General features: G+C 35.6%; 2 protein-coding genes across 10 annotated transcripts in view; one reads left to right on the top strand and one right to left on the bottom strand.

Annotated features, from left to right (window-relative positions):
• The window catches only part of ACSS3 (acyl-CoA synthetase short chain family member 3), a 249,175-nt gene that overhangs the window by 170,865 nt on the left and 54,003 nt on the right, over positions 1-24,307 (top strand). For 3 of the 9 annotated variants that reach the window (XR_014083314.1, XR_014083316.1, XR_014083315.1), the window contains 4 exons: positions 1,658-1,757; positions 1,839-2,014; positions 3,168-3,274; positions 7,640-7,701. Coding sequence is in view for 6 of the 9 variants with exons in the window: in XM_081594856.1 (XP_081450982.1) it covers positions 1,658-1,757; positions 1,839-2,014; positions 3,168-3,236 (345 nt within the window). In the remaining 3 variants the exon portion in view is untranslated. Of the gene's footprint in view, positions 1-1,657; positions 1,758-1,838; positions 2,015-3,167; positions 4,332-7,639; positions 7,807-24,307 lie in introns of those variants that run through there. The other 6 variants (XM_081594855.1, XM_081594859.1, XM_081594860.1 and 3 more) reach the window with 3 other exon arrangements.
• Positions 7,280-24,307, bottom strand: part of PPFIA2 (PPFI scaffold protein A2) — a 509,952-nt gene continuing 492,924 nt past the window's right edge. Inside the window, exons 29-34 of the mRNA XM_081594854.1 lie at positions 21,923-22,020; positions 14,231-14,406; positions 13,105-13,173; positions 11,025-11,184; positions 9,738-9,829; positions 7,280-7,450 (exon numbers count right to left, since the gene is read on the bottom strand). Coding sequence (XP_081450980.1) covers positions 9,771-9,829; positions 11,025-11,184; positions 13,105-13,173; positions 14,231-14,406; positions 21,923-22,020 — 562 coding nt within the window. The 3' untranslated portion in view covers positions 7,280-7,450; positions 9,738-9,770. The remainder of the gene's footprint in view (positions 7,451-9,737; positions 9,830-11,024; positions 11,185-13,104; positions 13,174-14,230; positions 14,407-21,922; positions 22,021-24,307) is intronic.

The following is a 24,307-nucleotide window of genomic DNA, read 5'->3' on the forward strand; positions in this document are numbered from 1 at the left end:
TTGGTGATGGACAGGGAGGCCTGGTGTGCTGCAGTCCAAAGAGTTGGACATGACTGAGCAGCTGAACTGAACTGAACTTCCAGCCACACTGGTTTCCTTTACATTTGAATGGTACATGCCCAGCCCTTCCCTTGGGCTTTGGCCCTTTCTTCTTCTTGGTCTAATCACTCTCTGCCTGCTCAGTTGCTTGGTCTTGTCCAACTCTTTGTGATGCCGTGGGCTGTAGCCCCCAGGCCCTCTGTCCATGGGATTCTCCAGGCAAGAGTACTGGAGTGGGTTGCCATTCCCTTCTCCAGGGGATCTTCCTGACCCAGGGATTGAACCCAGTTTTCCTCCTTCTTCTGCATTGGTATGGGGGGTTCTTTACCACTAGCGCCACCTGGGAAGCCTTCCTTTCTAAACTGCAAGTACCATTAAGACAGTACCTAGCCTATTTTTGCTTACCACTGAGCCTACTGCAATATAAGAGGTTGTAGGTTAGGAGGTATTCATAAATGTTTGCTGGAGAAAGAATGGGGACTGCCACACTAGCTCTTGGTTACAAGTTTGCTTACTGTTTTCTCCAGCCATTAAGGGTTTGGAGTCACTGAAATGTATATCACACAACTCATCTAGGAGAGAAGCCCTATAAAAGTAGTGAGTGTGGGAAAGCCTTCCTTGAAAACTCAGCCTTAGATGGGCACTAGTCACTTCCGACAGGGGAGAAATTGTAAGAAATGTATACTAATCTCATGGAAAAGAAATTTTTGAACATTCATTTTTAAAAGTCCCATCACAGCAGAATTTTTTTTTTAATCCTGAGCTGCTGTATTTCAGGTGGTTTCTCTATTCTGTGGGTTCTCATGATTCCAGATAGAAATTGCTTTGCTCTTTAAGGCATTTAGAGCTCGTGCCATGCTGTGTTTAGTCTCTCAGTCGTGTCCAACTGTTTGATACCCCATGGACTGTAGCCTGCCAGGCTCCTCTGTCCATGGGAATTCTTCAGGCAAGAATACTGGAGTGGATTGCCATGCCCTCCTCCAGGGGATCTTTGCAACCCAGGGATCTAACCCAGGTCTCCCGCACTGCAGGCAGATTCTTTACAGTCTGAGCCATCAAGGAAGCCCATTTTCTAGAGCTTAGGGTGAACAATATGAAAATGGGTGCTCAACAATGGTGATTATCTGATGTCAGGGCTTTACTTTCTGTCCAACTTCTTTCCCCACTTCTGGAAAATCCTTTATGGATAGGTGGGCACTCAAGAAGAGAAATAAAATCACTGTTTATTCATGATTTGGGGTTCTTCTGGTAGCCAGCACTAAAGTCAAATCACCACGAGGCCATCTATTTTCCAAGGCCCATTACAATTTGTCCCCAAGTGGTATCCATTGCATAGTTTCCTTGACTTCATTAATAAACAACTGAGATGTTTATTACCCTTACTTTCCAGGCTAAGCAGTTTGTTTTAATTACTGCCAGTCTTTAGTGAGTGTCTACCTGGGGATCTTAACCATCCACCTCAGTCATAAAGATATGAATAGTGAATTGCTAGCCATTTTCACAGAGGCAGCTCTGGGTTTTTAAGTTCCCAGACATGTACTTTTTTCCCCAATTGAAATTATATATACTGCATATATATGTGTATACATATCTAAATGAATGCTTTTTTAAATTACAGTCTATCCTTTCCCTTGGCATTGTGGCTGACTGCGCTGTTGTTGGGAAGGAAGACTCTTTGAAAGGTCATATCCCATTAGCCCTCTGCGTATTGAAAAAAGGTAAGCTGTCCTTTTCCTCCCTGACTGGGCCCTGAATGATTAAGGTTAATTCAGAGCTTACCATCTGAACTTTCTCCCTAGGTATAAATACAACAGAGGAACAGGTTTTAGAAGAAATTGTGAAACACGTTAGACAGAGCATTGGCCCTGTGGCTGCCTTTCGGAAAGCGGTGTTTGTTAAACAGTTACCCAAAACCAGATCTGGCAAAATTCCCCGCTCAGCTCTGTCTGCCCTGGTCAATGGCAAGCCATATAAGGTAAATTATCAAGGATGTTTAGTGCTTGGTTCTGAAATGTTTTCCCCCATTTCTTTGGTGTCAACAAAACTCTTTAAATGGTTCTCAATCATGAATTATATTCCTAAAAAATACATAATAGTACTTTTTTTTCAATGATGAGGAGATTGCATAGCCATTCTCTCTGTAGGAATCAGGTTTTGGAGGAAACACATTAAGATCATATTCTTTGATTATAAGAACCAGTATGTGAAATATTTTATTTTTTTAATTTAAAAAATTTTTATTTTTTAAATAATAAAAATATTTTAAATATTTTTATTATTTAATAAAATATTAGTGAATATGTCAGTTAATTTCAAACAAACTTGTGGAAACACAGTCTTATTAAATTAAGGATAAATTTTGCTTCATTGCAGTCAATAGCAACTGTTAGTGAGAAAGCAAACACTTGAGACTGGCTATAGATATTTTAGCAGTTCTAATTTGATATATATGCTCATTATCTTTCCTGCTTTGAGTGAAAATTATTTTAGGGTATTTAAGCTGGTTCAAGCATATGCATTATTTTAATTTGTGTGCACATTATATATGCATAGATATACATATTTTTAATCATAAAAATCTTGTAAAAAGTGATATAACAATAAAGAGGGGTTGTATGGGCAAAGCAAAAAAAAAAAATCTTTCTATGGAGGCTCATTGAAAGGTCGATAAAAGAAAGTACCATTTAGGACTGACAACAGACCTGACTCAGACACTAAGCACAGTGCATCTAGGACTGATAGTTTGGCTAACTGAACCATTTATTTTACTGTTAAAATGTTAATCGCTCAGTCATGTCAACTCTTTGCTAATGCATGGACTGTAGCCCACCAGGCTCTTGTGTCCATGGGATTCTCCAGGTAAAAATACTGGAGTGGGTTACCATTCCCTTCTTCAGGGGATCTTCCTGACCCAGGTATCGAACCCAGGTCTCCTTCTTTGCAGGAAGATTCTTTACTGTCTAAAGCACTAGGGAAGCCATTTTAAAATATGAAGTTCAAGTTGCCATTTTTGAACCTTTCCATATGTATATGATAATAGGGAATACAAAATTGCATTGAATTGCTTAATTGTATACCGAGTGGAAGGGGTTCATGAAAGCACCTTCATTGGACTCTAATCTTTCCAGGTGTCTCCTACAATTGAAGATCCTGGAATTTTCGGGCACATAGAAGACATGCTGAAGCAGGCACCGTGACTTCTTTTCTTCTTTTTTGAGTCACTTTTCTAATTGGAGTAAGTTTTTAGAATTACTTCCCAGAAATAAATATTGAAATAGAAATAATATGCAAACTGAAACGTAAATTGTAGGGCTTAGTCTGAAAAAAATGTACTTGAAGACTAATAAGATCTGTGCCTTCTGTTTGATTAGCCCAATTAGCACTGTTCCCAGTTGCCTGTACCATGCTCATTATATAGATTTTCCAGAACTTCCATCTAAGAAAAATATATCTAATGTATAGTTTTTATAAATTGTAACCCCCACCCCCCACCAAAAAAATGACACTAATATCGAGCCACGTCCTGAAATTAGGACTCTGCAGCTTTGATCCAAGACCTAAAACTCAAGTTGAAGTCAGAAAACAGTTATTATTTTCTTTAGAAGTTCTGAATATCTTTGTATATTCTTGAGATGCCCACAGGCATGGTTATTTTAAATGAAATGGGTGAAATGGGAAGTTTCAGATAATCATTGAGACGTGATTTCTAGGTAGGAGAATTTGTCTCCTCACACATCCTGAGGGAACGCTGGGTACAAAGGTACAGCTCTCTTCAGTCCTGTGTCGCTTAGTCAAGGGAGATCACAGGCCTGGTAGACAGTAGAGAGGTTGGTTAATCCAATCTCTTTGTCATGCAGATGAGGCCTCTTTGCAGCCCCTCTTACTCTTCAGGTTCAGAGTTGACTGTACTTTGTAATGATCTCAACTTCTTTTGGAAAAAAGGGAATGATATAGAAATGGGTAAACTGTCAAGGAAAGCTCTTAAGGAAGAAATGTAAAATTTTTTACATTTTACATATGCTAAAGACCAGGAGGAGTTTTAAGAGAAACCAAAATTCCAGATTTTATGTGAAATCTCTAATTTTAAAATAACTCACTGAAAAAAAGTTGTCACATCCAAAGCACATCTTTCTATTTAAACTTTTGTAAGATTACTGAGCATTAAAAAATAACTAGAAATGAGTCTTTGTGCCAATTAACCAGAGTATATACAGATAATTAAATATTTGGTTTACTTAGGGTTCTACATGGTATCAGTTATTAAAGAAAACATTCAAACTAAAAAAAAAAAAGCCATAGCTATTGAGTCTTTGACAGTTCTCAAAGTATTCCTCAATTTTTCAGTCTATCAGTAACGTTATTTTAAGAGCAATTGTCCTAACATAAAAGTCTGGTAACATATGAAGAAATATAAAAGATAATAGATGTGCTTATTTACTTGTTTGTTCCATAAAAATTGCTTACAAATTGTATGAAGGCATTCTGAAAATGTTAGGATTTTTTGGAAAATTTTGTAAAACAAATTGCTTCTCAAAGTAAACTGTTATTTGCTAAAATTGACTTTTTGATTGTTACACCTGAAAAAATATATTCATCTAATTGTTCCCTTTATTTTAGTAGCCTGAGTTAAACTGATTATATAGATATTCAATTTATAATTTGAAGCTGTTAGGTTCCTTAAACTGTCTCTTCTCTTCGGTACATTTTATCTATTATCACAACTGTAATCTTAACAAATAATACAGTTTGTTATGTCTTAGCATTAAGATGTATTGCCTTATTTTTCATATAAAATTCAGTTCATTTGAAATGGCACATTCTTTAGCAGTTCATTTGTGAGGTATAAGCTCAGGCAGATCCAAGAATTGTGTAAAGATTGTCTTTGATCCTCTTGCACATTTTTCCTGGAGAAGACACTTCAGCAAGCAGGCTTGAGTTATTTTCCCGTTGAGTGGGATTGGAAAACAATGCACGAGTTCGGGCAAGTAATGTTTTCTTGTATCTGGTTGAGGAAATTGATCTCCTTTGCAGGGTCAGGTAAAGTACTATTATTCTCACAAGACTGAATGTGGGGCAAGAAAGATACAGTCAAGTCATCAGATTGCTTAAATTTTTGAAGGAAAAAAAGGAATTTTCTATCTTAATACTGACTATAAGGTACTTTCACTCAATAGTATTTAAAATATTTTGAATTAAACGTGTCTTTAAAAATAACACTAATAATGTTACTAAAAAATGTAATTTGCTGAAATAAATTCTGTATGATCTTCTTTTGTCATTTCATAGAATTTTTTTACTATAAGGTATTAGAAAAATTAAAATGTAAATATTTTAAAATCTAGAAAAGTGTTTGCCAATGAATGAAGCTAGTTTGCTTTTTAAAATGTACTAAGTATATATAAATGATAACTGTTTTACATTTAAGAAGCAGTTTTATTTATAGGAAATTATATTTGTAAAAGCTCTGGTTATTAAAAATATAAAAATTCATGATGATGGTGGTTAAAAGCAAGAAAACCAAGGTTCTAAGCTTAATCAATTAATTGGGTTAGAATCTGACACAAATGATCTTATACACTGAAGAATATTTTATGGGTTTTGAGGTAAGTAAATGGATCTTTTATATCTCTGTATGTTAGAGTCTATTCTAACTGATTAATATGTCTTGCTGGGTGATCTCTAAAGGGGAAAAACTATTACACAATTAAGTCATGCATAACAGTAGATACAAACCTAGTTTGTTATTATGATAGCATAATTTCTATATTAATTTCATTTCTGTAAATCAAGATCCCCATATTCAGATGAACTTAAAAAACTCTTTCCCATTGTTTCTAATAAAGCAGCATTTTTAGAAAATTTAAAATCACTTTCATAACCAAGTTTAGTGCACCCTCTTGTGGCAGCCTCACTTTTGTAGATAAATATTAGATTTAGAATCACTAAAAAGAATGATTTTCATTATAGTTTGAGTAAATCTTTATATGTGACTAGAAAACAAAGCTTAAACAGAGAACTGGAAGTATTTTTTTTTATTGACAATGGAGAGGTTTTCTGTTACCATTACCTTTTGACTGAGTCTTTTAAACAAAAATCGACATCCAAACAAATGTAATGTACGTGCAAACATAGCAAATTAAATACAAAAAAAAGAATTACTAATGACAGGTCTTGCTCTTAATAAGATCAAGCAGCAGAAAATCAGCAGTTAGATAAATGATATTATTAAATCGATTTTACTTTGAAATCTCCCATATAAACAAAGAATAAACAACAGTTAACACCACCAAATAAAGCCACAGGGAAGAGATTACTCTTCTATACTTTTATACACTATATATGTTAATCATTCTGTCTTTCAGTTATTTCCTCTGATAAGACTGACTTCAGGGAAGTCCCAACAAGGCCTTCTGGGCTAAAAGCTTATAACATTAGATATGAGCCTGGCTAATGCCCTGTTACATTGACAAAAAGGAAGGGTTTCTGGGGAGTTTTGTTTTCTTCCAGTGGAGATGACCTCAGACTCTGCAGTGGTTGGTAGTCACTGGACACTTCTGCTGCTGGCTGGCGGTTCAGGATATTTGGATGAACATGTGGTTCTTAGTAAAGAAGTTTTTTTTTTCCTTGGTCCATAGGTAACAAGAGAAGATAATGTTTTTTCTTTATACATTTTTTTTTAAATAATTGCTTTGACTCTTGTAAACAGTTTGGCTTTGTTTTGTATTGAAAAGGAGATCGAGCCATCACAGTGCTATTTCTAAAGATATAGGACATCCCTGATTGCCTTTAAAGGTCTATTTTTGGCTCCAATTCCAGGTTAAATCATTCTTTTTTACATGATCAGAGGCAGGTTTTCAGCTTTAAGGATTGACAGACTTGAAGGAGAACCATGTGGAAGCATGAAGCATGCTTCCAGGAAACATACCGATTTGACTGTTACAATTCAAAACTGTAAAAATGGTGGAATGGTAAAATACAAACAGTACTTGGAATTGTCAAATGTTTGCACTCAAGACTCCATGAACCATATATTTTATTTTTTAAAAAATCATATTTATATCCATTTACATAAGACTTACACATTTAAAAAGAAATACATACACAGTAATACATAAAGGCCTAGTATATTACAATAAAACATGAAAAAACAAGTGGCTCCATTTCATAAAAGCATCTGTTGTACAGAATTTATGATGTGGATGATGCTTATTATTCAAATGACTTAAGCATTTTCTTACAATTGTAGTAAACTAATCAAACTTAATATCTGACTCCCCCCAAAATCACATTTTCAGTTAATGAACCATTACTTGTGGTTATTTCCTTAGAATTCAGTCTTCACAAAGGTTTTCACTGCTTGTCTTCTTAGATGGTAGTGCACTTTAGGTAGAGTAGACTGAAAAGACGACATCTAAAATGTGTAATGGACAACATTAGTTTACTGAAAGATCCCAGACTGGAAAATCTCCCTCTGCTATTCTTGGTGCACTTCCATGCATCTTGCCCACTTTTGTCCTAAGAGATAATAAGTAGGGTATTATCTTGGGGCTAGCCAATAGCTGTATGTAATTAATATTTGCTCTTCTCTAATTTTGTGCAGGCAAGCTTCAAAAATAAGATTTGCTCAACTTCATGGAAAGTATGGCAGTAATACAAACAAAGGTATTCGGGGAAAATGTCAGCAGACCTTTTTGAAAAATGTACAACTTGCTCATTAATACACTGGGCTGACCTATTCCATGGAATAGATCTGTATTCTAACTTCTATATGCTCTTCAAAAGATACCGTTGTTTAATAGTGACAAAAACATAGTGATAGTCAGTAACATAAAGAATCTGGGTCAGTGATGTGTCATTACAGATTCTTTCCAGTCATAATAAGGAAAAGATCACAATTACTATCCCAACACAGGAAAAATATTAACATTGGATTGGCCAAAAAGTTCATTCAGGTTTTTCCAGCCATAAGGTTTTATGGGGGCTTCCTAGGTGGCACTAGTGGTAAGGAACACTCCTGCCAATGCAGGAGACAGAAGAGACATGGGGTTGATCCCTGGGTCACGAAAATTCCCCTGGAGTAGGGGAAAATGACAGCCCGCTCCAGTATCCTTGCCTGGAAAATACCATGGACAGAGGAGCCTGGAAGTTTACAGTCTATGGAACCACAAAGAGTTGGACGTGACTGAGTGCATGCAGACATACATATATATACATAAGATCTTATGGAAAAATCAGAATGAACTTTTTGACCAACCCAATATGTTCTGAATCACGTTAATGACAAAAATGCTAATAGTTCCTCAAAATAGAAATTGGTTGTCCCAGGTTAATTTACTGGAAATAAATACATTTATCCCATTTAATGGTAAAAGCTAGGAATTATGAACTAGAATGCCATGCACAAAATACAGATTGCAAATAGTTAAAGAGTAATTTTACCCATCAGTTAAGAGCTAAGAAGCAAGCAGTACTCAGTATATTAAATAGTCATTTGTAAATTAGTGATATATTCAGTTCCTGGTAAATTATTATATTATGTGTAGAAACTATTATAAATGGTATTTTGGAAAACCTCTCATTTAGCCAAATTATTAATTGTATACTGTAATTAAATTTTTAATGTTAGGGTTTTACATTCTGAAATTAAATCTCTTATCTGAAAGCTTTTGTTTTATCATCAGCAGCTTCAAATAGTGACCCAAATAAGGCAGTGTACCAGCTCCTACATTAGGCCCCAAAGACCATCAGTAAACTGCATGGAGCTTTTAGTTCAAGGCAATGAATAAACAGCACAAGATGAGCTGTTCCTCTCCCCATCCCTGTGCACACATTTGTTTCTAAATATTGCCCTAAAACATATTTTTCCAAAATATTGATCCATTGTCCATGGTAGACTCTTTTAGTAAAGTAGAGTTGTAGACTAAAAAAGGTCGTTGACATTTATAGTCTAGGAAAACTTAGTTTTACTAAGACTGTTCTTTAACAACACTTTGGAAGTAGGTTCCATCAACTAGTATTTCTCCAAGTACAAATACCTTATATCTTAATGATTATACAGCATGGTTTTCTATTCTGTCCACCATTGTTAAAAAGTTATTTCACTTTGTTCTTCTGCTGTACATCTGAGATACTTAAAATTCCTACGTATTTCAACAAACATAAATCATATTGCTGAAAAACAACATACCAGAAGTTCAATTTTCTCAGTTATATTTTTGTTTTTTAATATGAAATCACCTCCAAGTCATTTGCCTGTCTCTGCTACTATTTTGACTCTGGATACCTACTAGAATACTGTTTGCCTATTTCAGCTTCCCCTATATAAAGTACTCACTTAATAGTGTCTTATTCTGTAAATCCCAAACTCTCACCAATAAAATGCTATGTGCATCAATATAAAATGCTCCTAAAAAGTAGAAGCCAGGGTGGTAGCAATGCACTGATGTGAAATAAGATAGTGACAGGCCTCCAATAGAGAGGCTTTAAACCATAGCAGACAGACAGTGATAGAAAATCCTAGATTAAGAGTTACATTATGAAGAGGCCTTTGTACTCTCTAGAAATTCAAAGGGGTTTTTTCACTTCTGTACTGCTAGGCTTTACCAAAGAGTATCGTGTGTATATTTACTAGTCTCTGTAGGTTCCTTTTTTTTTTTTTTTGGCGGTTTGTTTTTTGTCAGCCAACGAAAACTACTCACAGCAAGTCAGTGCTGCCTCCTTTGAGTGGCTTGTCAACATGAGTATGTGCGAACAGTGGAGTTGTCTAACCTCTGCAGTCTTGATGAAGCAACTGCAAACGGAGAAAAGGGCTTTAGAGGGACTCAGGTGACGGAGTACAAAATTTCAGATGAGAAAGGTTTACTTTCCCTGCATAAAGGGATCTGGAAATATTAATAAGTCTTCTTTCTCTCAGACAGAAGCCACTCATATTCCTTTTCTTGAGACCAAGCTACTAGTAAAAATGTATTCCAGTGTGATTCAATTGAGTTTTCAGGTTGTGTATTCCTCCTAAGATGAAGTCTGTTAATAGGAACTGTTCCCTTGGGTGCTCCTGTTTTTGAAGCAAAGACTGCTCTTGGAGAATTCAGTATGATGGATTTTCTTCCCCTCTGATATTGAAAAGCTTCTACACTCATTTTAATCATATTAACTTCCTCATGAATTTTGATACTGTATTCCATAATGGTAACAAGTTAGATGAAATGAAATCAAAACTCATGGCTTATACTAGAACTAATTTTAAGGGCCATGATAACTATCACCTTGAAAAGAAATAATGATTTATGGGTGATTTTCTCAGTAAAAGAGAGTGGGACTCTTTTGTTCAGTGCCTACCAAACAGACAAAACTTTGTGACTACAATTTCAGGGTTGTCTCTCTCCTCCAGGATGGCTGGTTTCCTTTGTGAAATATATAACACAAGTCTAATGTCCACAGAAGGAAATACTAATTGGGAAATTACTGTCGGTTTTGTGTTTGTTTAATTCTCTTCTCATGGTTGTGCTTGTTTATTTAAGGCCTCCTGCCTCGGTCAGAGATGAAAATATCTGATGAGTCCAAGTTTTTAAGATGAAGTATAAAACTTTGTAATATTCAAGCATGTAGGGCAACAGTGGAGTTAATTTCCATTTATTAAGGACAGTTAGTCCAAATCCAAACTCTGAACAAATTATTTACTTGGTGAATAGAAGAGTAAAGAAACACAAATCATGCAGATGTTTTTCTTCCTAGATGTGGACATTAGCCAAAATTGTCCTTTTTAGGATTTAATTTTAAATTATTTTTTAAATGTGAATAAAGTGCTGTGAGTTCATGCATTAGCAATTTACAAAAGAGAATAGTCTGATGACAGCAAAGCAAACTTCAAGCAAAGCAAACCAACTTAAGGAAAGAGTCAATTTCAGAAAGCTGTGCAAGATCAGAGAATGATAGCATTTGCTAAACAAGCGTTTTACTTTATAAGCACAAATGCAAAACTACTGTACCATCCGTTGTCATTTTCCTCGACTGCCCAGACGTTGTAGTTAACCTGAATCCAGCCGGCAGTGTTTCTGAGGACCCGGGCATCATGCTGATTCCATGTACTTCACGGGGAGGAAACTGCCTTCTCCAGGTCGACCCACGCCTGAAATTCTTGTCCTCACTCTGCCAGTACAGAGTTATAATTTGATGTAATGAAAACAAGTAAACTAGTCCAGGTACATAAAACTGTGTGCTTAGAAACATGTAACAGAAAGTTAATGAGAACAACAAACGACATCATCACAGGAAAAGGTTTCCATGAGAGGATATTAAAAGATACACTCTCAAATCTCAACTCAGGATATGCTCTCAGTGGCGTCCATAGAAGCCCATGAGATTATTTCAGTGGGATATGAATAATCAGCTTCTCTCAGAAACAAGTCTGTTCTGGCTGTAGCTAAGTTGTTTAGATATTTTTGTTCACATTCAAAGAACAAAACCAAAATCAAGCACAGCAACAAACAAAACACTAAAACAAGAGACAAGAGGGTTTGAATGATAAAGTTATGCGCTGCTCTTAATAATAAGAAAGAAAGGCAGGATATTTTAAAGGCAGATAGTCATGTTCCATTTAGGCTTTTCAGCTTGTCCATTATTTTCAAGAAGCAACACTAGAACCCACGTAGATGTGTGCCTCTGTCTAGACCTCTACTTCAGGTCAGTCTGTGTTTTAGAATCTAACAATATGACAGATCTTTAACAATTTTTATTAAAATTCCTTTTCTAACTTTTAAGTAAGGATAATTGTATTTAAAAGTATATATGGGTTTATGTAGACTATCTTTTTGTTTCAACAATTAAGAATAAAGATTAAAAGCAGATACAAACTATTTTGTACAAAATATATAAGCAGCAATGTTCTACTATATAGCACAGGAAACTATATACAATATCCTATAATAAACCATAATGGAAAATAATATGAAAAGAATAGATATAGAACTAAATCACACCAGAAACCACAACATTGTAGGTTAGCTATACTTAAATAAATCTTTTTTAAAAAGAATAAGGATTGAAAAGATTATCCACAAATTATAGAATCAAAGTCAGTTAAATATCAATTGGTTTTTTAAAATAATAAATATTATCCTAGCTAGACAGGAGTAAGAATTTTAGGAAGCTGGCTGAGGTTCAGACCGTAGAACCTATCTATCTCTAACCTCCTCCACAAAGGACAGCCTGAGTTTTATAAAACCAAGATCATGTTCCCTGCCCATCTGAATGTGGTGTTACTGTGTCATTTTAAGAATTGCTGGGTTCACTCACAAAACTATTGTAATCAGCTTTTCTTTACAGCCAAGAAACACCTGCATTTTGCAACACATAATTATGCATCTCTGTATTTTCCACCTCATACTCAGATTTTCCTCCCCATTTCTTCCAGAAAGATGCTTGAAAACCTCAAAAGGACTATTAAAATCCACAGTTCATCAGTGCACAGAGTGTGATAAAGTCCCTTGTATTCCTTCATCTCAGTAGGCTACTTACCTGTTTACTATTTTCAAATCATTGAAACATGCATATACTATGCATAGAGATTCTCATATTCAATATAGCTTTCAATTCCTATGACTGTTAAAATGTTACACTTATGTTTTTAAGGAAAACACAATAATAATATCTAAAATAAAGTAAAGCTTCCCATTTATTGAAAGCAAGTTTTCTGTTTCTTTAAATATCCTAAAATTTCTTGTGAAGATAAACTGGTATTTAGAAATAAGCACGTTCCTTATTAAAAAGCTGAATTTATCAGGACTAGTGTTAACATTACTTATAATTTTAAAAATGTTGCTCACCAGTATTTTGCTGTTACAACTCATGAGAAATGGCTGATTCTGGATTATTTCTTACTGTATCTAACTGCTGATATGATACTTCTGAATTCATGAAGTTCTTTTCCAAATCAAATGAATAACAAATATCTAAGTGGAGGAAATTCTAGATTCCATCTATACAAGCATCTGGTTAATTTGAGCAGTGGTCCTTGAAAGCCATTTTGCTTGCACTAAGGCCCCTTTTGAATGACAGACAAGGACTTACTTCATCCAGGCGCCGTTCGGTTCCCAGAGCCAGGAGGTTATTGTATTCCCTTTCGAGAATCTGCCTTGCCTGTTGACATCCAATTACAGTTACCATCACTGAAGTTACATTTTATTTGAAAAATCATAGTGATTATATTTACCTCAGAAAATATTCTAATACCCTGTTTTATTTACAAGGGTCTTACTTTTTTGTCCTCCATATATATAAGCCACTGTAAATTTTAACTATAAACACCAGGAAGGGCAATTTTCTTTAGTCTGTGGACAGCAGACATATAGCCTCACATAAACATCTGAGGTAAAGGGGTTTGACCTCACTTATTACTTTTTCTAATTGAATACTTGATGTAAACTTGGAAATATATAAAAAATGAATTGGAAAGTAAAGTTAGACTGCTGTATTTTTATCAAATCTATGCAGATAGTTCTCAAATATGACCAAGGATCATCATTTGGGGAAACTAGATAATTAAGATTTCTGTGCCCTCTCTCTTGATATCTGATTTCTTAGGCCTGTGATGTAGATTGCAGATTTTCTTTTAAATTTTTAAAGAGCTCCCATGATTCAAATAATTACCCAGACTTGGGAATCAATGGCAGAAAGCAAAGCCGCTTGTCTGTATAATTCAGACGTGAATAGAAATGACTGCCCCACAGAGAGGCAGAGACTAAAGGCCATCTGTCAGGGACATTGCTTGGGGGAATCTGGCATTCAGGTGGGAGGGTGGACCACATAGCTTCTAAATCCCCTTCCGCTTCATTCTATGATTTTGTTTTGGCTTGAAATCCAGTAGCTTAAAATTAAAGCCCCAGTGACATATTTCAAAGGTTGAGCTAACTCCCATTAAGAATCATGAATACACAGCCAACTATTTTTGTTTTTTTCCTAAAAGTTTACTTTGTCCTTACATACAGCTTCCGTAGTGGCTCAGCTGGTAAAGAATCCGCCTGCAATGTGGGAGACTTGGGTTCGATCCCTACGGCTACCCACTCCAGTATTCTGGCCTGGAGAACTCCACGGACTGTACTCCATGGGGTCACAAAGAGGTGGACATGAAGGAGCGATATTCACTTTCACTTATATAAGCTAGGTCACAGCACAACTACAGCACAGAGGGGCTTGCCTGGGTGTTCTGTGTTGGAATCTGTAGTAATAAAGCTAAACTGCTGTAGTCAAAGTTCTCATCCAGGGCTATAAGTGAGCCATGCACACCACTTTCAAGAATATTATTTGCGTATTCTCGAAGTCCAATTGCTTGTATCCAGCGAATAACACGATCATTGCTCCACACCAACACATCTAGGAAAAGAGGTGCAATATTTTAGGGTTTGGTATTTTGCATAATAAATAAAAAATTGCTAACTGAAATGAGCCATGGGCATCTGGCCAGATCAGCATTTATACTAACTTCTTTATCTACTTATTAATGCACCTGGCACCCTTGTGTTACATGCATTTACTGTTCTAATCACTGTACTTTTAGCCTAGAAAAATTTTGTCATGTTAAGAGTCCTTGTTATCACTGAAATGAGAGCATTTCCATCACATGGAACAAAATGTCTCAAACAATTTCTTGTTTTCATTCTTGAGCTCTAGGGGTCTGTGTGAAGTTCAGTGCTTTTACCACCAGATGGGGACATTTCTTGGTCATCTGAGCTAAATTCGCCCATTCCAGTCCATTTTAGTTCACTGATTCCAAAAATGTCGATGTTCACTCTTGCCATTAGGAGATGGTCAAACACGAGTTTGACCACTTCCAATTTACCTTGATTCGTGGACCTAACATTCCAGGTTCCTATGTAACGTTGTTCTTTATAGCATCAGATTTTACTTCCATCAACAGTTACGTCCACAACTGGGTGTTGTTTTTGCTTGGGCTCTGTCTCTTCGTTCTTTCTGGAGTTATTTCTTCACTGATATCCAGCAGCATACTGGGTACCTACTGACCTGGGGAGTTCATCTTTCAGTGTCCTATCTTTTTGTCTTTTCGTACTATTCATGGGGTTCTCAAGGCAAGAATACTGAAGTGGTTTGCCATGCCCTTCTCCAGTGGACCATGTTTTGTCAGAACTCTCCACCATGACCCGTCCATCTTGGGTGGCCCTACATGGCATGGCTCATAGTTTCATTGAGTTAGACAAGGCTGTGGTCCATGTGATGAGTTTGGTTAGAGTTCTGTGATTGTGGTTTTCATTCTGTCTGTCCTCTGATGGAGAAGGATAAGAGGCTTATAGAAGCTTCTTGATGGGAGAGACTGACTGAGGGGGGAACTGGGTCTTATTCTGATGCTCAGGAAATCTTTAATCCAATTTTCTGTTGATGGGCAGGGAGGGCTGTGTTCCCTCCCTGATGTTTGACCTGAGGCCAAACTATGCTGGAGGTAATGAAGATAATGGTGACCTCCTTCAAAAGATCCCATGCATGCACTGCTACACTCATTGTTAAGAAGAGGTGGCAAGAATACACAGAAGAACTATACAAAAAATATCTTCATGACCCAGGTAACCACAATGGTGTGATCACTCACCTAGAGCCAAACATCCTGGAATGCAAAGTCAAGTGGGCCTTAGGAAACATCACTATGAACAAAGCTAGTGGAGGTGATGGAATTCTAGTTGAGCTATTTCAAATCCTAAAAGATGATGCTGTGAAAGTGCTGCACTCAATATGCCAGCAAATTTGGAAAACTCAGCATTGGCCATAGGACTGGAAAAGGCCAGTTTTCATTCCAATCCCAAAGAAAGGCAATGCCAAAGAATGCTCAAACTACTGCACAGTGGCACTCATCTCACACACTAGCAAAGTAATGCTCAAAATTCTCCAAGTCAGACTTCAACAGTACGTGAACTTCCAGATGTTCAAGCTGGATTTAGAAAATGCAGAGGAACAAGAGATCAAATTGCTAACATCCACTGGATCATCAAAAAAGCAAGAAAGTTCCAGAAAAATATCTGCTTTATTGACTATACCAAAGCCTTTGACTGTGTGGATCACAACAAACTGTGGAAAATTCTTAAAGAGATGGGAATACCAGATCACCTGATCTGCCTCTTGAAAAATCTGTATGCAGGTCAAGAAGTAACAGAACTGGACCTGGAACAACAGACTGGTTACAAATAAGGAAAGAAGTACATCAAGGCTGCATATTGTCACTCTACTTATTTAACTATCATGCAGAGTACATCATGCAAAATGCTGGGCTGGATGAAGCACAAGCTGGAGAAATATTACTGGGAGAAATATCAATAACCTCAGATAAGCAGATGACATCACACTTATGGCAGAAAGTGAAGAAGAACTAACTAAAGAGCCTTTTAATGAAAGTGGAAGAGGAGAGTGAAAAAGTTGGCTTAATGGCATCTGGTCCCATCACTTCATGGCAAGTAGATGGGGAAACAATGGAAACAGTGACAGACTTTATTTTTGGGGGCTCCAAAATCACTGCAGATGGTGACTGCAGCCATGAAATTAAAAGACACTTGCGCCTTGGAGGAAAAACTGTGACCAACCTAGACAGCATATTAAAAAGCAGAGACATTACTTTACCAACAAAGGTCCATCTAGTCAAAGCTATGGTTTTTCCAATAGTCATGTATGGATGTGAGAGTTGGACTATAAAGAAAGCTGAGCACTGAAGAATTGATGCTTTTGAAGTGTGGTGTTGGAGAAGACTCTTGAGAGTCCCTTGGACTGCAAGGAGATCCAGTCCATCCTAAAGGAAATCAGTCCTGAATATTCATTGGAAGGACTGATGCTAAAGCTGAAGCTCCAATACTTTGGCCACCTAATGTGAAAAACTGACTCACTAGAAAAGACCCTGATGCTGGCAGGAGGAGAAGGGGACAACAGAGGATGAGATGGTTGGATGGCATCACTGACTTGATGGACAAGAGTTTGAGTAAGCTCTGGGAGTTGATTGATGGACAGGGAAGCCTGGCGTGCTGCAGTCCAGCAGTTTGCAGAGTCGGACACAACTGAGTGACTGAATTTACTGAATTGGGGACATTTCTTATCTGTGTTGATATACAGCTCTTCTGTCAAGAGAGCAAGATGAGGATTTAATATGGTTCTTCATCAGAGTGGTTTTCAAACTACTACCTAATTATTACTTATAGACTAGAAGAAACTCTTTTTTCTTTTTTTTTTTAATAAATTTATTTATTTTAGTTGGGGGCTAATTACTTTACAATATTGTAGTGGTTTTTGCCATACATTGACATGAATCAGCCATGGGTTTACATGTGTTCCCCTTCCTGAACCCCCCTCCCACCTCCCTCCCCATCCCATCCCTCTGGGTCATCCCATTGCCCCAGCCCTGAGCATTTGTCTCATGCATTGAGCCTGGAATGGTGTTCTGTTTCATATATGATAATATACATGTTTCGACGCTATTCTCCCAGAACGTCCCACCCTCACCTTCTCCCTCAGAGTCCATAAGACTGTTCTATGCATCTGTGTCTCTTATTCTGTCTTGCATATAGGGTTATCGTTACCATCTTTCAAACTCTTTTTTCATCTGAAGCAATAAGTCAGGATAAGATAGAACAGACATTGAATAGCTTAATACTTACCCTGCTATTTTGTCAACCCACTATTTCTCAATTACATATTAATCCAAAAATCAATGACTCTCAAGTCACAGTTTCTTTTTTTCCTTTTAGGTTGAAAAGCAGTATTTTACTGAGGTACAATATACTTTGAATTTTATTTTCTAAAACTAAAACCTTTAGAGAAAAATATTAGGTACACCTTTATTTGGACCAAAACATATCAAAGTATCTAAAGTATCAAAACAAAAGTTTTATCATTTTTTCCTCATTTCCTTTCATTATGAGTGACAGAAATACATCAAAATAGAAGTACCAGAATGTTTCATTGAAAAGAAAGAACTTTTAAGAACTTAGGGGAAATGAGGAAAAAAGAAAAGTTTTTTCTCAATCCTGTAGAAAGGGAAATGAAGCCCATAGTTTACTAGTACAGTGAAAGTGAGTTTTCCTTCCTTACTTTTTTTTTCTTATTTCCAAATGAAATTTATACCTTATCCACAAAAAGAATAAAGAATACTTTGGGAAATATTCAACTGCTTATTTCCCGAATTATCTGCAAAAATCTTAATATTTATTATTTTCTTCTTAATGTGTATGTTGGGGGGGAGTATTTATACATTAATTTCAAAAACATTATACTAATTTGTCCTAATACATTAATTAATAACAAATTTAGGATTTCTTGTATAATATTAAAGCAGTAAAGTGATACCTCAGCACCAGGCCTTCAATTCCTTTCTCAGTCACTATCCTCACTCCAGTGATAACCAATATTCTGACTGTTCTCACCACAGATTAGATTTGTCTGATTTCTTAGCTTTTTATAAATGAAATCATGCAACATGTATTTTTGTGTTTGCATCTTTCACTCAATATAGGATTCACCCATGCTATGGTTATTTTCATTGCTATTTAATATTCCATTGTATGACTATGCCACAATGGATCCACTCTACTATTGATGGAAACATGGATTCTACTGTGGGTTAAGAATAGTGCTACTTTGAACACTCTTATTTGTATTTTGTTGTATATTGTGAATATATAGCTACGTTATGTTATATGCATACATTTAATGTTAGCAGATATTGCTAAATAAATACCCACTCTCACAATTTAAAACACCCAGTGCTACAGGCTTACCTGTCAACACATTTCTCTTTTTCTCAAGATCATGGCCTCACAAGGCTTGGGTGTCTCAGTTGCTTTCTGCTGCCTTCAAACATCTGTTTATTGATTGACCTAGTTTTTCTACTCGTTCATGGTTGAAGATTGATCTGATTGAACGTATTCCATTTATAGTCAGAAGTAGAAACTCCTCAGATTAGTTTGTATTCTTTTTGTCTCTGCCAATCCACGGTGATGGTAAAGTATTTGCATACGAATCTGGAAGGCATATCTACTTCACATACCTCTACTTAAGTCTATTGTGGCTTGAACAATCTTATTTCAAAACAAAGGCCCTAAAGATTCTCTTGGATTTGGTTTAATGAGAAACATGTGAGGAAAGACTCAAAATGCCCACTTTTTAGAATCACTTTACTATATCTTGCTCCAGCCCAGGCAGAATGAATTTCTTCAGGAAGTAGGATTTTTATTGTCTCAGAATTCTAGCTCTTTCTTTCCCCATGTCTTCAGCAAAGCAACGGACTTCAATAATAATCTTTACTATCTAAGGACATTTTATATTATATATATTCACTGGGTCTCCCTGGGTCAGTTCTAAAGTATATGTGTTCCTCTGTGTTCATTAACATTTTCCATTGAGGTGTTAGACCTCAGAAAACAGCATGTAAGTTGGTGGTATTATATTTTAATTACATTTAATCAGTTATTGTAGTTCTATCTACTGATTATACCACACAGTACTTCAAAAGTTGGTTAGGTATGTATGGTTGGCAGTAACAGTTCTGTAATTATTTTTACTAATGGCACAATAGTTTAACAAAAATGTTGAGTTCTCTTTATGCTAAACAAATTTGTAAATAGAAAGCGTTCTTTTCTAGAGCTGGGTTTATGTTTTGTTAGTCTATGACATATATAGTTACCATATTTCTATAAATATATGTCTATCAAAAATTCCATTGACACCTGTAGCTGTTTATGAAATAATAAATATAAAATAATCCATTTATTTACAGGCTGAAGGTAAATAATATACTAATCCCAAATTCTCTTCTTCAGAACATCATAGTTTTTTTTTTTTCATTTTGTAAATTAGATCCCATTCTATAAATCTGTTTTGAAGCAAAACTTATGCTCTGACTTTAAAGCTTTGTAAGGATTCTCTTGACCTAAACAATAAATGGCTAGAGATCAATGTTGACGGTTTCCTAGCAACAAATTAAATGCTTGTATATCCTTGACATGCACATGGTCTCTTCACTGCAGAAAGCTGTTTATTAAGGTCAAGGTTAATTAATACTTCAGATAATAACAGAGACCCCTAGTCACAGTCAAGAGTTATTCCTGTAAATGTCATCAGATCAGTCATAGGAAATGGGCTATTTTTATGATCTCACTCACAGCTACATCACACATGGAGTTGCCTGTGTATAATCATGGTGAATCATGGCAGTTTTTCTCAGAGTTATGCTTACAATTGCCAAGTACTAATATAATATTTGATGTAGTGCCAAAAACATCTATATCTGAAGCATTCCATGGTGAAACCAAGCATAATAAAATCTAATTGGAAAAAAGTACTTCAAAAAGAAAACCAGAAAGGCATATCCCATGGTAAAATCTATTTGTGTGCTACAACATCTCTTGTTAGGTTAAGCACAGACTTCCTTTTGGGGTCTTTCTTGGCCAATTAATCCCCAAATTTCAATTCAGCTGAACAGCAGTGGTCTAAAGATAGCTTGCAATTTCCTGGGTCCCCAAAACAAAGTGAAATCAAACAACTCAATTTTGATAATGGAAAAACACTTTCTTGCTCCTAAGCAATGAGTCAAATGAAGTGTTGCAAGAAATCCATTGTGTCTGTCTAGTCTCCAATGAACCATTTATAGAGAAATATTTTTAATCAATCTCCTTCACAGGCATTCAGACTCATTCTACCATAACTAATGTACTGTCCAAGAACTGCCAAAGGTAAAAGTAATTTCTGACAATGCTTATCACAAATGAAAACTACAGAAGTCTAACATCTTAAAGAATAAAATAGTGCTAAACTTCAATATGGGGAAGATGGATAACATGTGATACATACTGTTTTCATATCTAAAGTAAGACCTAAAGGCAGTGAAAATAACAACAAACTCATGCCTAACTTTGAACAATTAATTACAAACACTTACTGAATTCAATGAAATGCTTCTAAATATAAACTCCCAGGAAATAGCAAACAAATAATAACTTATAGGGAGTTCATTTTGCTTACACTCAAAATTTTTTTCGATAACTTTGAGCCTTTTTTCCATTAAAAATAGACATAAAAGGACATGATTCCCCCCCACCAAAAGTCCTATAGATAACTTATATCTTACATCAGATCATTAAATTTTCCTTCAACAACAATGATAAAGTGGTCTCTAACAAGTGTAAGACCTAACATGTTGTTCTTTTTAAACAGTTCTTTCCTCTGTATATTAAGGTATATCTCAATGTTTAAAGGTCAATTACTAAATACAGTACTTTTCTAATAAGTCTGTTACAGGGAATGTCTTTTCTTATAATTCAAATCAAATATTTTCATACAAATATTAGTTGCAGCAGCCAGTAATCTTTCTGAAATCATTTCTAGTTATAATTATTAATGAACTAGTCTCATATGGGAAAAATCCCTCTGTAACTTCTATATAAAAATTCCTATATAATTTTTATGTCTTACAGAAATAAAATCTCTGGGCACTGAAATAAAATCAAATGATACAAGTCAAAGATGAGCTGCTATAAATAAATTATATACCATGTTTCTCTGAATCATAATGAGAAGGTTCTATTAAAAGTTTGACAAAAATATCTATGTGGAGGCATCTGTAGGATAAACAGAATGTATAATTAATAGGTTCAGAGGAATAGACCTCAATTCAGAAAATCAAGAATATGCCCCCAATGGGATATCTATCTTATATAGTGATGATATCCCTTTCTGAGTTTTAATAAGAAAAGTTATGAAAAATAAATAATGATACTTCTAGTCGAATATTAATGTTATTTAATGACAGTTGTAATGCATACAACATTTTATGTTCATAAAAATGAAAACTAAAAATCCCCCCAAAGAAAGACTTATGATTTGATATGAAAGAAAGACATAGTACCTTTTATTTCATGTTGGCTTGCTTCTCGTCTTCTTTCTAGTTCTTTTCTGTCATAATTCAACCTTTTTAAGCACATAATTCCATACTGTAAACTTGTTCTGTTATTTTTTTTAAAAAAGGAGAAAACACAGTGAGTTTACTCAGTAGATGATAAAGCATAGTCAACACTATGCCTTACTTCTTCAACAATACGTTAATAAGTTATATCTGTAATTAAATTCTTTAGGATTATAGGGAAATAAAATTACAGTTATTCTAAGAACTCGGTGTTTCTAAAGAGTAAAGAAAATATTTTTGAAATAAATTAAGGATAGTCGTAAAATAGTCTTGGATTTTGTTGTTCATCCACATTTTTGTTTTCCGTTAAGCTATTTTAGCATTGTTTGAAGACGAACATCTTACTCATTTGAAAATAACTTAAAGAGAGTCACTATTATGGAGTCAAGAAGGAATTTATAGGAAATGGTTACCCTCCTTTTCATGATGAGAAAAATAATATAAAAATATGAGTAACTTAAGTATTAACATATAGAAGCAAATAACAAAATAAAGAGCCACCAACTCTAAGTGACAGAGAAGTATGTGAAAGGAAAACGTCAACAAACAATGGAACTCCCTATGGAAAAGATATTGTGGATGAACAGAAAACTGATCCTTAAAGATCAAGCAGAGAAAGATTACGGGGCACCATGAACATAAGATTTTGATGAAATGTTAAATATGTGGTGATAGTGAGACCCACTGTCTGGAGTTGAGAATCCATGTCAGGAAATAAGGATTTCACATGGAGAATGGGGTTACGTTTAGAAAAGTGTGCATTCAGAATAATGTGGGACACATCAAGGTGTCAGAAAACTACTGGACAATTTTCAAAGGAGAAAAACATTAAAGGGTTTGATTTAAGAAAGAATGAATCTGATAGCAAAACAGGAGTTGGGAAAAATAGATAATTCTAGGTAACAGAGAAATGAGTTGAGGAATCAGTGCTGTCAAAATAATGGTCATGATAAAGACAATGAAAAGCATGAAAAGAAAATCCAAAACCCAGAGATGTTTGAAGAGAAGAAAGAAGACTTAGTGATACTATATATAAAGGTTATGGAAGAGTATAATAGGTAGAAAGACTCTCTAGGCCTCAAGAATGCAGAGCACTGATTATTAGTGATTTCTTAAATGTTTAGAATTATAGACAAAGACATACACTGGAGAAGGAAATGGCAACCCACTCTAGTATTCTTGCCTGGGAAGTCCCATGGACAGAGGGGCCTGGTGGGCTACAGTCCATGGCGTCGCAAACAGCTGGACATGACTTAGTGACTTTCACTTCACTTCACTTAGACACAACACACTGGCCAGGCTACTCTTACGTGCTGGATGCACTTCTAGGCCCTGCATTTTTAGTAAAACAATGCTGAGTTCAATAGTTCAGAATCAGAGGAAAATGAAAAAAATCTACATTAATTGCTACTATTGGATGAATTGTGTTCCTCCAAATTCTTGTGTTGAAGCCCTAACCCACCCTACTTCAGAATGTGACTGTAATTGGAGATCGGGTCTTAAGAGAGGTAATTAAGATAAAATAAGGACATCAGGGTAGACCTTAATCCAGTATGACCAGTGTCCTTACAGAAGAGAAAATTTGGAACACAGAGAAAACTGGGACGTATTCATGCACAGGAAAGACCGTGTGTGTGGACACCCTGAGAAAGCAGCTATCTGTAAGTCAAGGTGAAGAAACCAACAATGCTGACACTTTGTTTTCTAGATTCCAGAACTTTAAGAAAGTAAATTTCTGTTGTTTAAGCCACTCGTCTGTGGTATTTTGTTATGTTAGCCCAGTTAAACTAATTCAGTGGATGCCAGATAATACTGATGTGAAAACCATCATAGACATTAGCCAGCTTGAGGTTAAACCAGTGGCTCTTTGCCTAATTTCTGCCAGACTTTTATATGTAATGTAAAATTGTGCTTAAAGGGGATATATACATTGTTATAACAATGTCTGTCAGATGTAAAACTGAGCTATAAAGACAGCAGGTTGTCATATGCAGTCAAGTACTACCTGCTTTAAGTCAGAGCTCAGAGCAAACAACAACTCTGCCATTTGAGTAATTTTGATTTCTTTAAAATATTTTTTTAATACCCAAAACATTTTTATTGGGCTATGGCCAATTAACAATGTTGAGTTTTTAAAAAAACCTGATCACTGGATTAACCATTTCTATTATAATAATAATAACTAAAATTGATCTACTGAAGAATACAAAACAAACACAAGTGTATCATCAGAAATTCTAGTATTCGAAAATCTATTGCAGCCACACAAAACTTGAGGGCCTAAACATTCAATGGCAGAGAACTCACTACCTCACAATGTGTGCTATA

Source organism: Giraffa tippelskirchi, chromosome 4, assembly GCF_054371585.1.
Source record: "Giraffa tippelskirchi isolate mGirTip1 chromosome 4, T2T-mGirTip1v1.2.pri, whole genome shotgun sequence".
NCBI lineage: Eukaryota > Metazoa > Chordata > Mammalia > Artiodactyla > Giraffidae > Giraffa > Giraffa tippelskirchi.